This window comes from Anabrus simplex, chromosome 10, assembly GCF_040414725.1.
Source record: "Anabrus simplex isolate iqAnaSimp1 chromosome 10, ASM4041472v1, whole genome shotgun sequence".
Lineage (NCBI taxonomy): Eukaryota > Metazoa > Arthropoda > Insecta > Orthoptera > Tettigoniidae > Anabrus > Anabrus simplex.
The window spans coordinates 39,697,556-39,709,594 of NC_090274.1; the positions used below are offsets into that span (position 1 = coordinate 39,697,556).

The window sequence follows — 12,039 nt, forward strand, 5'->3', positions numbered from 1 at the left end:
AGCATTTTGTCGTTGCTGGAAACAAACCACCTATGTGTCAGAATTTGTAAAAATGTCATTTTAGAACCAAGAGATTCAGAATGGCAGCCACTACAAAGTGGCAAAATCTCTAGTGTGTAAGAAAATATTAAATGGGTTAAGTCCCACAAAATATTGTACCTCCTATGTGGCTTAGCATGTTTATTGATGGGGAAAATCTCCTATGTGTTTGGAAGACACGTAGAAGTATTATACAATGGCACACACTGTTCACGCTACCGAGAAATATCTCCTATGAGTTGAGTCGAACATGTTGGTGTTATACTTTCCGCCTTCTGCTCGACAATGACAACTCTATAAGGCTTGTTTACCCTGTATGGCACCAGATTGACCAAGTAGACGTCAGGTCTTTTTCTGCCGCTTCTACTGTTATTGCTGCAGGAACTTTACTGTGAAGAGAAATATTCAGCTGTGGAAAGATGATTCTACAAATGGCATTAGAGATAGCTATAAAAGATGATCTATCAGACAGAGGTAAGTCAATTAATAAACAGTGATGAAAGCACGATGCATTGCAAATCTTAAAACACCAAAAACACGAGGGCTAAAACAGTATACGCATTTAAATTACAACTACTATGGACTGTAAGATGACAACAGTAAGATCCTTTCATTTTCTTTAATATACCGTAGGTGCATTTGTGAAACCCACAACAGGGACAAATCGCTATGGAAATGACGACACCCCTAGCATGGAACAAATGTTGGACAACACGGTGGATATTACAAGTTCTGCAGCAGGTACTTATGAATTACACTACCCAACTTGAAACGCATGGATATCATAGAAACTATGTTCATTATGAATGTTGTATTATTGGCAACCAAACAGCAACGTGGACTATAATTTATTAACGAAATAATTCTCAGCACAGAAAGAAATGTGGAGGCAATGGAAATCACCTGCCCTATAATAGGTATGTAAGTTTTATAAGCCTTCTACTTAAACTTAAAAGTTGTGACTAATACAGGTACAAAGCAAGTAGTATAAAATCTGACATTGAAAAATGAAACCACACAAAGGATAAAAACTATGTTCTAATATTAAATCATTTAGTTCAGATTTAGAAGATTTACATGATATGTCTTCCATTAAGTGGAACGTAGAAGGAGATGATCTCCAAGATACAATGAGCTCTCATAAAGAAAAAGGGACACCAAAAACCGAAGATATGTCTAACGATGGTACGAAATCTGTAAGTGAGGAACTGGATCAGTCAAAAATGTCTGTTGGTAATCCTGACTTACGAAATGTAGGCGCAGAGAAAATTCTCAACCGCCAAGCAAAAGAAAAATCACGTTCAAATAGAATCTTTGGCAAGTCTTACTTAGGCTTACAGCAACAGGCTAAAAATTACGTAACAAATGCAAAGATAAAGAATTTATAAAGAGGACAGAGAGGACATTCCTTTGCGGTATAATCAACGAGGACCATCGATGTCAATTGTTCAAACATTTCTGGCAGATTCCATCCTGGGCTGAAAAGAAGGCATACATCAGAGGGCTTGTCACCACTGAGAGGAGGCACAAAGAAACCGCAGGCGACTTCAAAGGAAAGAACGCAGACCATGATATATATTTAAGTAAACCTGGCGGAGAATGTGTGCAGGCTTGCCGAACATTGTTCATAAACACTTTGGGAATTCAATTACAAGAGATGGACCCATGGAAATAACATCAAAACTTCTACTGATAAGCGAGCAGATAATTCAGACACCGATGGCCAAGACAGCCCAGTGAAGAAACATGCCCAGAAAAAGCAGGATGTACCTATGTCCATCAAGAAGAAACAGAAAACTGAAAACAAGAACACAATTCGTGAGCGGCTTGGAGTTTTAACTAAAGTTCCCAGCCATTACTGTTCAAAAACCATGCAAAAGGTGTACGTTGAGCCAACTTTTCAATCAAAATTACACGTTTTCAATCTACAAGGAACGGTGTGACAAAAACAACAAATCTCCAAGCTGCAGAACCCTTTTCATGGATACGCTGGAAGAAGACAAAATTGATATCCATTTGCCTAGAAAAGACCCGTGCGACATTTGCTGTGCATATAAAGTTGGTCAAGTAGTAGAAGAAGAATTTCAAAGACACCTCCTGAGGAAATATGAGGCTCCGGAAGCGAAGAATAAAGCTAAGGAGGCCGCTACTGGTGATCATGTTGTGGTAACAATGGATCTTCAAAGTGTTCTTTAGTGTCCTAAGCTGCTAGCATACAAGACATACTACAGACAGAAACTTCAAGTACACAATTTCACAATTTGTGACCAAAGGAATGATGATTTACACTTTATGTATGGCATGAGGGTAATGGTGGTGTAAGTGAAAATGCATTTACATCCTGCATAGTTCATTTTATTGACAATTTGCCACCTCCAACCAATAAGGTGACCTTAATATCTGACGGCTGTAATTATCAGAATAGGAACAAGGTTTTAGCCAGTGCCTTAAGTAATCCCGCTAGATCTAAGAACATCACCGTGGAACAACTGTACCTGGAAAAGGGGCACACTATGATGGAATGTGATAGTGTTCATGCCACTCTGGAGCGCTACTTCTCTCAACCAATTAATTCACCCATGGATTATATAGCCAGAATGAAGCAAGCCAGACCCCAAGAAACCATACAATGTGGAAAACTGTTGACTTCAGTTTCTTTAAGCATTTTGAACATAAATCAAACCTTCCATTGTTACGGCCTGGAAGGAAATCTGGCTACCCTGTAGTGAAAGATATCTGCCAACTGCAGTACTTAGCTGATGGAAGAATAAATTACAAACTACAACATACAGCAGAGTGGGAAGAACTACCACAGAGGAGGAGAATGAGCTCTCCATTTGGTGATCCACGCAGTTTGTTCACGGCACAATTGCCAATCACAATATCTAAGTTCACTCATTTTCAAGAACTGAAGCAGGTAATTAAACACGACCACCACTCCTTCTATGATAATCTCACAGTAAAGCCGGACAAGTGAAAAGTTTGCACAGGAGCACAGTGATCATGTTGCACAGTATAAATTTAACAAAATACAATTAGGAAGCATTGATGTAATAAAATTCAGCTGAATAAACTGTAATTAAATGTGTGTTTGAGTAAAATTTCAACATAATAAAAGTTTCATTCTTAAAGCAAAATATCCTATGCGTAATTCGTGGAAACTATAACCTCCTATGTGTCAACGTAATGAATAAACATTAAATATGTGGTCAAATAATTGATATTACTGCAGTTAAACAGTACAGGGTTATCAGAAGACAGGTAGAGAAGGGAACTAGATTACTTCAATTATTATGAAGTTCTGTCTGTCTGTTAGGTCATTAGCCCAGAGGCTGGTCGGATCCTCAAATAGCACCACCAAAGGCTATGCAGTTACAGGGAAACCACAAAAACCAATGGCAGAGCCCAAATGAGGCGTACTAGGCAAGACGAGGAGCGAGGTAGTTTGCCATTGCTTTCCTCACTGGGCCAGACAGTGCTATTGTAGCACAACTAACCCAATGAACAACACCTTGCATGACACTCCGACACACTGATTGTGCTCTGAATGTCACTACTCAGCACTACTCACACCCCAGCAGCTTCCACATTGTCACAGCCACGGATGGGACTGCGACTTCAGTGGAAACTACACTTTGCTCTAGCCTGTGCCAAGGTAAGTATTATTACATGAAATAATTTCTTGTCTCTCCTGAAAAATTTATTTTGCACACAGGAGGTTTATTCCCGGCAACGACGATTTTCAATAAACTCCAACACTGTATATACTAAACTTATGAAAAAAGCAATAAAATACAATTACTGTACATATAATTAGTTCAACTGAATGACCTGCATAAGCAGAAACGTATCAGAAAGAAGAAGTTCATTACCAAATTTGAAAAAATCTTCCAAGTAGACAAATTCAAGTATCAACCAGCAGGGATAAATCAGGAAGCAAAGAAAGAAAGAAAGAAAGAAAGAAAGAAAGAAAGAAAGAAAGAAAGAACTATCAAACAGCAAAGAGCTTACAAAATCACCTACAACAGACACCACAAAAAAATGTATATCAAAATGCAAAATTACAAAACCACAACATAGTCATCAAACCAGAGGCACTTCATGCATCGAAAACCCTCAAAACTAGTGGCAAGTCACAAATAAAACATATCAAAAAACAAGACAGAGAAATTCTCAGGAAAAAAAAAAAAAAAAAATCTTAGGACCAAAATACAAAATTAGAATTTGGATAAAAAAGAAACCTTAGGAAATTTATAAAATCACAGAAAAAAAAAAACCACGGATACAATTAGAAAAAGACAATTAAAATTCTACAGACACCTGCATAGAAATGACAACAACAGGTTGACAAAGAAACTTCTAAACTTAGCACTATACCTGAAAGAAAAAAAAATTAACAAAAAATTAACAAAGATCTACAAAGAATTTGGTATTGCTGAAGAAACCATCCAAGATAGAACAAAATTTAGAAGCTTAGTATTATGGTCGTCTGATGAGAAGTTGCGTGAATGCAGGGTAATGGGTGCGAGGAGTAAGTATGGCTGAACATCTGTTCCGTCCGCGATGACTCTTATGAAGTGAGGTGCTTTTGCGAAGTTTCAAAGTGGTAGTGCAATTGTGCATTAGTTACACATTTACTGTAACTGCATAATGAACAATTGAATTATGAAAATGCACCTGTTTCACAGAGCTTGCAGTTTCCACGACTAATGTTTGTAGATGATACAGATACTGATTCCCATAGGGAACCTGAAATATTTGTCCCAAATGAGTAAATTTATCCTCCCGAAGGCATCACCACCTTGATGAAGGCAAAATACATTTTGCCGGGTGTTTGGAGGCTTGCATATTCAAACGATCCTTAGAGCTATGCTGGCGGGAATACATGCTCCTGGTAGGGCCATCCAAACCGGACAGGTCCAAGGTGATGATCCAGACTAAGAGTGATACCCTGGTCCTCCAGGTTAGGGGTTGGGCGTAGGGTTAACTCCCCTACCTCGTAAAAAACAAATGTTACAATGTGGAATATAAGGACATTAAAGCAACGCCCAGGAACAGATGGATTGATGATGATGTTGAGGACGACCTTAGAAAGATGGGAGTTAAATGCTGGAGAAAGAAAGCTGGGATGAATGCAGGCAGGTGATTAAGGAGGCCAAGGACCTACATGAACTGTAGCGCCGACTAGTAAGTAAGCAAGAGTAAATTTATAATACCAATGTAGTTGGTTCGTTATTGGGCATTATAAATTTTCCAGCTAACTCATTCCTGGTTGCCAGTGTTTCGCCTCCACGGTATGCACTAGTCTTGGTGGTGTGCTATATATATCAACTGAAGAGTCCAACTTAGCACACTGGGGCGAAACGCTGGCAACCAGGATTGAGTTAGCTGGAAAAATAATAATGTCCAATAAAGGACCAACTGTTTGGTATTAATGTTTGTAGCTTAGAGTGTACTGTCTGTTACTTGTGCCATACCTACAAGCTAACGCAACTTCTCATCAGACGCAGATAGTAAGCAAACATGAAATCTCCACAGAAACCTAAAAGAAAATATATAGGATGGACAGAAGAATACAGAGAGGAACTCTGTAAACGAATGAAGAGATACTGGGAAGAAAAGAAGGAGCATTGTACTAAATGTTCAAATATGCTCCTTAGCTGGAAAATAAAAGTATGATTTGATAGAATCTGATGATGTTCCTTCAAGAAAGAAATATACCATTATATTTTTAATCAAATGATATCTTCTTTTAGAACGTTCTTGTTTTATTAGCCCTGCATTAGTTTCGATGGGCTGAAAAAGTTCATAGTTATAAAATAATGAAGCTGAAATTGAAATAAAATGGCTTTCACTACAACAAACAAAGCTTGTAATCATATTAATACACTGCATTCAGATGCACATGTCAGTAAATAAGCTTAGCAACAATTGCAACAACCAAGAAAGAGCAAGTTACTGAACAAGTGGTTACGTGGAGAAGGTCCGCATAGTGTTCTGTTTTGGCTTCCAGTCAACATTTACACGAGTGTGTCTGCAGAGAGAAAGAAAGTGATGCCTGCCCTGCAAGTGAGGAAATGGTGCCGTGAATGAGCGGAAGGTGGAATAACTGTGTAAGACGAAGAGTGGAGTGGCACATGCATTCATTAAGGTGGGTATGTGCATGAAATTGCTCAAAAATATTGTCGTGGAAAGCTGCCGCATCCACCATGCCAATGTACAGCTATGGGAATGGGGCCAAGCTAGCCAGCTCCTATTGCACGCACATCACCAAGCAAGGCCCGCCCTCTCCCTCCTACCGACACCAGGCAGAGGAGAGCTAGTCGCACAGTGATCAGACTCTGTTGCTGTTGAAGTCACTGGCTGTTTTGTCGCTGGAGGCCTGCAGGAGGGTAATGATGGGATATTTGATTCATTTTACCAAATCGATTCATTTGATTCCGTTCACGTAACTGAATCAATGAAGATCCGATTCATGGCACATTTGAGTCACAATTCCTATTACATCTGTGAACTGAAAGACAGCAGCAACAGCATTCAATGTTGAGGATTATTTTAATGTGCTGTCATCTGATCTTCATTGTATGATCTGCTTTCCTGTGTATCATCCAGCTTTCAGAATCGGGTTTCTCCTGCAGCCACTTTTTCGCATCAAGTTTTGATGTTACAAAGTCTTTCCCCCGCGCTGAGAACTCCATTAACCTTTAGAATGCCAAACACGATCTGATCGTATTTCAGAAAAATGGCCAAAATTGTCAGATATTATTTAATTGTATCGTCGAATTTCTTAACTTAGCATTCTACTTAGAAGACAGATGAGATTTTATTCTGTGTCATGACCAACGAGATAGTTCAAGCTAACTTTTCTTTGACTGTATCGAATGTTCCGAAGGCCACGGATATAAACAAAGGAATACTCTGACTCTTTCTGCACATCGAATGTAAACAAACAATGGCATCCACAAGTATAATACTGAACGTGACGAAGAAATTCTGAGTTATTTGCTGGAAACTGATGAAAATGATAGTGAGCTCTCAGAATTGAATAGTAGTGAGACCGATGTATATCCAAGTGAACACTGTGATACTGAGGACAACAGTGAGAGTGAAAAATCATTCAGTGAATTTTGGCAGTGAAAAATTTTGAAAATTTACGATTTTTAAAAAGTTTTCTGTTTTTTAAATATTTAAAGACACATAATTTTGGTAGAACAAACCTTCTGCTTAAAAAAAAAAAAAAAAGGGCAGATACATCAAATTGAACAACCTCCATAAGCAGAAACGTATCAGGAAGAAGAAGAATAAGAGTAGAAGATACATCTCAAGTTATTTTTTAAAAGAGACCCTGAATTTTCAGGCAAAATAGCTTGGCAATTTATGTATGGGAATCTACAAGAGAGCCTAGCACTCTAAGGGTTAAATAAATATATATAATTAGATGAAAAAAATATCTGTTCACACAATCGTCAATGATCTGCGTTTTCCCTATACATTAACTGCCTAGTCTTTTCTTAAATCATTTCAAAATTTCACTGTACGCACGACTATCTGATTCAACTTTATTATCATCATTACTTTTTTCCTATTTGCTTTACGTCGCTCCGACACAGATAGGTCTTATGGCAACGATGGGACAGGAAGTGGCTAGGAGTGGGAAGGAAACGGTCGTGGCCTTAATTAAGGTACAGCCCCAGCATTTGCCTGGTGTAAAAATGGGAAACCACGGAAAACCATCTTTAGGGCTGCCGACAGTGGGGTTCGAACCCACTATCTCCCGAATACTGGATACTGGCCGCACTTAAGCGACTGCAGCTATCGAGCTCGGTAGTATGTTTTTTCTTAGATCAGAAACATTACAGAGGCAGAACTCACTCGAGCCAGCCAGAATGTGGTTACCAGATACAATGCCTGTATAATCCAGGAAGGATGACACTTCCAGCATATCTTATACGATAAGATTTCATATAAGAATGTATACGCTGCGCGTAACTTAAGTTCGGCTGAGGCAGCTGCCGTAACACAGAGTACAAACACCGTGCGTTCGGTATGGGTTTATATGAGAGACCCCGTATATGGCATTCATAGATCAAATGATCTTAGTTAGTAAGAAAAATGCCGTAAGACCTATCTGTGTCGGTGCGACATAAGGAAAAAATAAAATAAAATAAATAAATTAAAAAAAAAAAAATGGAAAGATTAAAGATTAGTTTTCAAGGTTTCCAGGTTTGCTGGCCACCCTGTTTTAGTTATGTATCTTGGAAGGTGTGAGCTTGGTGGTTACTTATATTAATATACGTACTTCATCCACATCTCCTTTTAATGTCACTGATGAAATGGCATGGGAGAACAGACAAGTTAGTGGTGGTCAAATAAAAGGCTCAAATAACGTTGGTGATTATGTCCTAAAATAAAGGAGAAGTGACGAAGTAAACCGAACTATCTTTACCTGTTCACTAAAAAAGTCTTAACTTTTGACTTATCCTCATACACTATGCTATATGCATGGACTCCTGAAAAATACCATACATTCTTTCTCTTTTCAATGTAGCAACTAACAAAATAATTCAAGAGATAGAGCTTACATTAAAAAAAATTGTTATACGTAGCCAAATTCAACCGAAGTTGGCAATACTCAAAGTGAGACAAAATTATCTCTTCCAGGAACAATACAATCCTTTCAAACTAAATAATCACAATGACAATTATAAATACTATATATACATGTCTCATATTACATTATGAGAAGAAGAAGAAAAAAAAAAAAAAAAAAAAAAAGAGGAATAAAAAGTTAAAGGTAAAAATGGACAGAATCGTTTCTGCGATTCTCTGTACAGTAATATTTACAATAATAAGCATATCCTTTATCACAGTCTGCGGTTCATATGTTGTCCGCAAAGTTTACCAGAAATTAACTGGTAATTGCCCATCTGGTGGTGCAATTCGTCCTTGTTTGATGATAGTCTGGAGGAAGTTCTCAAGACGAGCCAGTGGTCCTCTTGAATCGGACGACGTTACCTGCAAATAAAATATACTGTAGAAATTAACAAATTACATTATTGTAGATCTCTACAACATTTATGAATCTCGAGAGGTACCAAGAGATAGTTAAAAATTAATTTTCAATCCCATTCCCAAGAAATACAGTTCAAAGAATTTAAAACACTTTAATCCCTAGCGCGTCCATATAATCACAGCCTGCGTTGTTTTGTTTAGATTGCTTGGAGTGCTTCGTATGGCCCTGGAATTGATTGCTGGTCAATTCAAGAAACTTTTTGCAACTGTCTGCAAACATATAATTATGTAATATTTTTGACTCATGGTTTTGATGCACTTTCATTTGATGGCACAGTCACAATGACTGAACCATGACAGCACGCTTGAAGTAAGTTTGATACTTCACAAATGTTTATGTTTAGATTACACAACTCATATAGTTAACGAGTCCAGAAATATGTTCATGTTATGATGCAGTGAATTTACATATATATATATTTTTTTTTTTGCTAGGGGCTTTACGTTGCACCGACACAGATAGGTCTTATGGCGACGATGGGATAGGAAAGGCCTAGGAATTGGAAGGAAGCGGCCGTGGCCTTAATTAAGGTACAGTCCCAGCATTTGCCTGGTGTGAAAATGGGAAACCATGGAAAACTATCTTCAGGGCTGCTGATAGTGGGATTCGAACCTACTATCTCCCGGATGCAAGCTCACAGCCGCGCGCCTCTACGCGCACGGCCAACTCACCCGGTAATTTACATATAATAGTACATATTACTCCTATAAGCATTTAAAACACTGCGTAATCACTAGAGCCCAGAAGTTAGGCAAAGTGCCTTTTTATCTGGGTGGATATATCGAAGTGTCACATAGAGACAAACATGTTTCCATTCGTTTGGGAACGGTAAGACCAGTTTATTAAGGATGAGCTGTGTGTTTAATAGAAAAAATTGTTAGCGTAAATTGTATAATATTGTATTATAGGAAAATTTTCTTCTCTTGTTAATTTAATATTTAGTGCTCGACAATAATGTATTTTAGTGTACCATTTGCCACCGAGGTAGACACCTCATTTGCAAATAAAGATTTTGTTATTATTTTGCCTTTTTTGCTCATTTTAGCTTCCGTAGCCTATTGGATAATTTAATGACTATTATTGCCTTTTTTAATTTGTGGATATTTTCTGCTATTATTTATGTATTAAAATTAAATAATGGAAAGAAAAATATGTAATTCCAATGTACTGTATTAATAATACAGAAAACGTTTCACTTTAACTAAATAGTAAAAAACATTTTCATATTACACAAATCTCTGCTGAAAGCTCCACAAGCCAAATGGTCGAGAGGGTTGCTAGGTCCCGTCCTTGCTACGTAAAATTAAGTGCTCGTAGTGATTATTGTTTTAAGAGGAAGAATAACTGATAACACTAATAAGAAGGAAAAAAGGAAGAGGCCCGATAGTTCGAAAAATGAAGGTATCGGAAAAAGAAAGGGAAGAACCTCGAAGAGCGTGAAAGTGAAAGATGCCCTAGGCCTCGTAAATCTAATACCGTCAGGATCGGAAAAGAACAAGAGTTGACCAAGGGAGATCAGACAGAAAAGGTAAGACCGAGGAACTTGACACAAGTAAGTGGAAGTAAAGCTAGACTCAGCTAGTGGAACCGTGGTCGCCAATCCGCACTCTCAAGTTGAGAGGCCCTGGTCCCCCTTTTAGTCGCCTCGTCTTACAACAAACAGGGATACCGTTGACGTTATTCTATCATCCCCGCCCACAGGGGTACGTATTAAAATGTGATGCAGATGTGTGTTACGTAGCTTACATTAAAGCAGCTTTATTGCTTTAGTACCCATTTTTTACATTATAAATGCCTATTTTAATTACTTTACTGCCTATTTCCTAAATGTCAAGTGCCTATTTGCCTGCCTATTTTAGTAAAATCAAATGCCTGAACTTCCGGGCTCTAGTGATCACATTATCATACTAGGTGCTTCTGTTAGCTATGCACTCTGTGTTGATATTTGAGGTTATGCTATCTGTTATGATTACTACGAGACAGCAATTTTTATTGAAGAAATTAAACTATGGTTGACTTAAGGTCATCTGTTCTACATTTACACATGTTGCAATGTGGTATCATGAGTACAATTACACAATCCTTACCTTCTCTAGCCTGGGGAAGTACTCCTTGCAGATAAGATGCAATAATTTCTGGAACTGATGACCATAATTCGTGAACATTGCATTACCAGCCACCTCAAGGAAGTCAAACAGCAATGAAGCACAAATGTCAGGCTGGGGCTCTGGAAAAAAATAAACATTATTACTTACAGATCAAATTTCTGTCAAGTCTCCACTCCAAAATAAATTCCCAATTCTTAGACATCCACTCTGATTTACTTAGGTGAAAATTACTTCTTACACCAGTGTTGTTATTCCACAGGTAAAACTAATTTTATTTACAAAGCTGACACAACTTACGTTTCACAGACAGTTTCTCAGTAATTATGTCTTATATTTGACCAATGTGTTTTTGGAAAAAGCATATGACAGGGTGGAGAGAGGTAAAATATAGGAATGTTTAGAAAAACATAATATTCCAAAAGCACTAATTAAAAAAGTTCAGATGTTGTATGATGGTTGTGAAAGTAGTGTGCAAGTAGGAGATGGGAAAATCTCAGTGGTTTAAAACAAGAAGAGGTGTCCAACAAGGGAGTTCTCTTCCGCTTTGCTCTTCACTTCACTCACGGATACCATTATAAAGGAACTTGAAGGAATAGATAAGGAAGATCTTAATGCATTTGTTTTTGCTGAATATGTCGCCATTTGGGGAGAAATCAATTTAAGATATTACCAAAATTTATTAGGTTCAACCTATTCAATACAACAGAATTTAGGACTTACATCCTATCAAACTAAAATTGGAAGGGACATGTTTCGCCCTTTAAAAGGGCATCATCAGCCTTTTTACACTCATACTCAAAGATAAAAAGCAGGATCCTG

General features: G+C 37.8%; 1 protein-coding gene across 1 annotated transcript in view; it reads right to left on the bottom strand.

Annotated features, from left to right (window-relative positions):
• Positions 1–8,878: 8,878 nt before the first annotated feature.
• The window catches only part of Gle1 (nucleoporin GLE1), a 66,723-nt gene continuing 63,562 nt past the window's right edge, over positions 8,879–12,039 (bottom strand). The window contains exons 12-13 of the mRNA XM_067154541.2: positions 11,200–11,339; positions 8,879–9,054 (exon numbers count right to left, since the gene is read on the bottom strand). Coding sequence (XP_067010642.2) covers positions 8,938–9,054; positions 11,200–11,339 — 257 coding nt within the window. The 3' untranslated portion in view covers positions 8,879–8,937. The remainder of the gene's footprint in view (positions 9,055–11,199; positions 11,340–12,039) is intronic.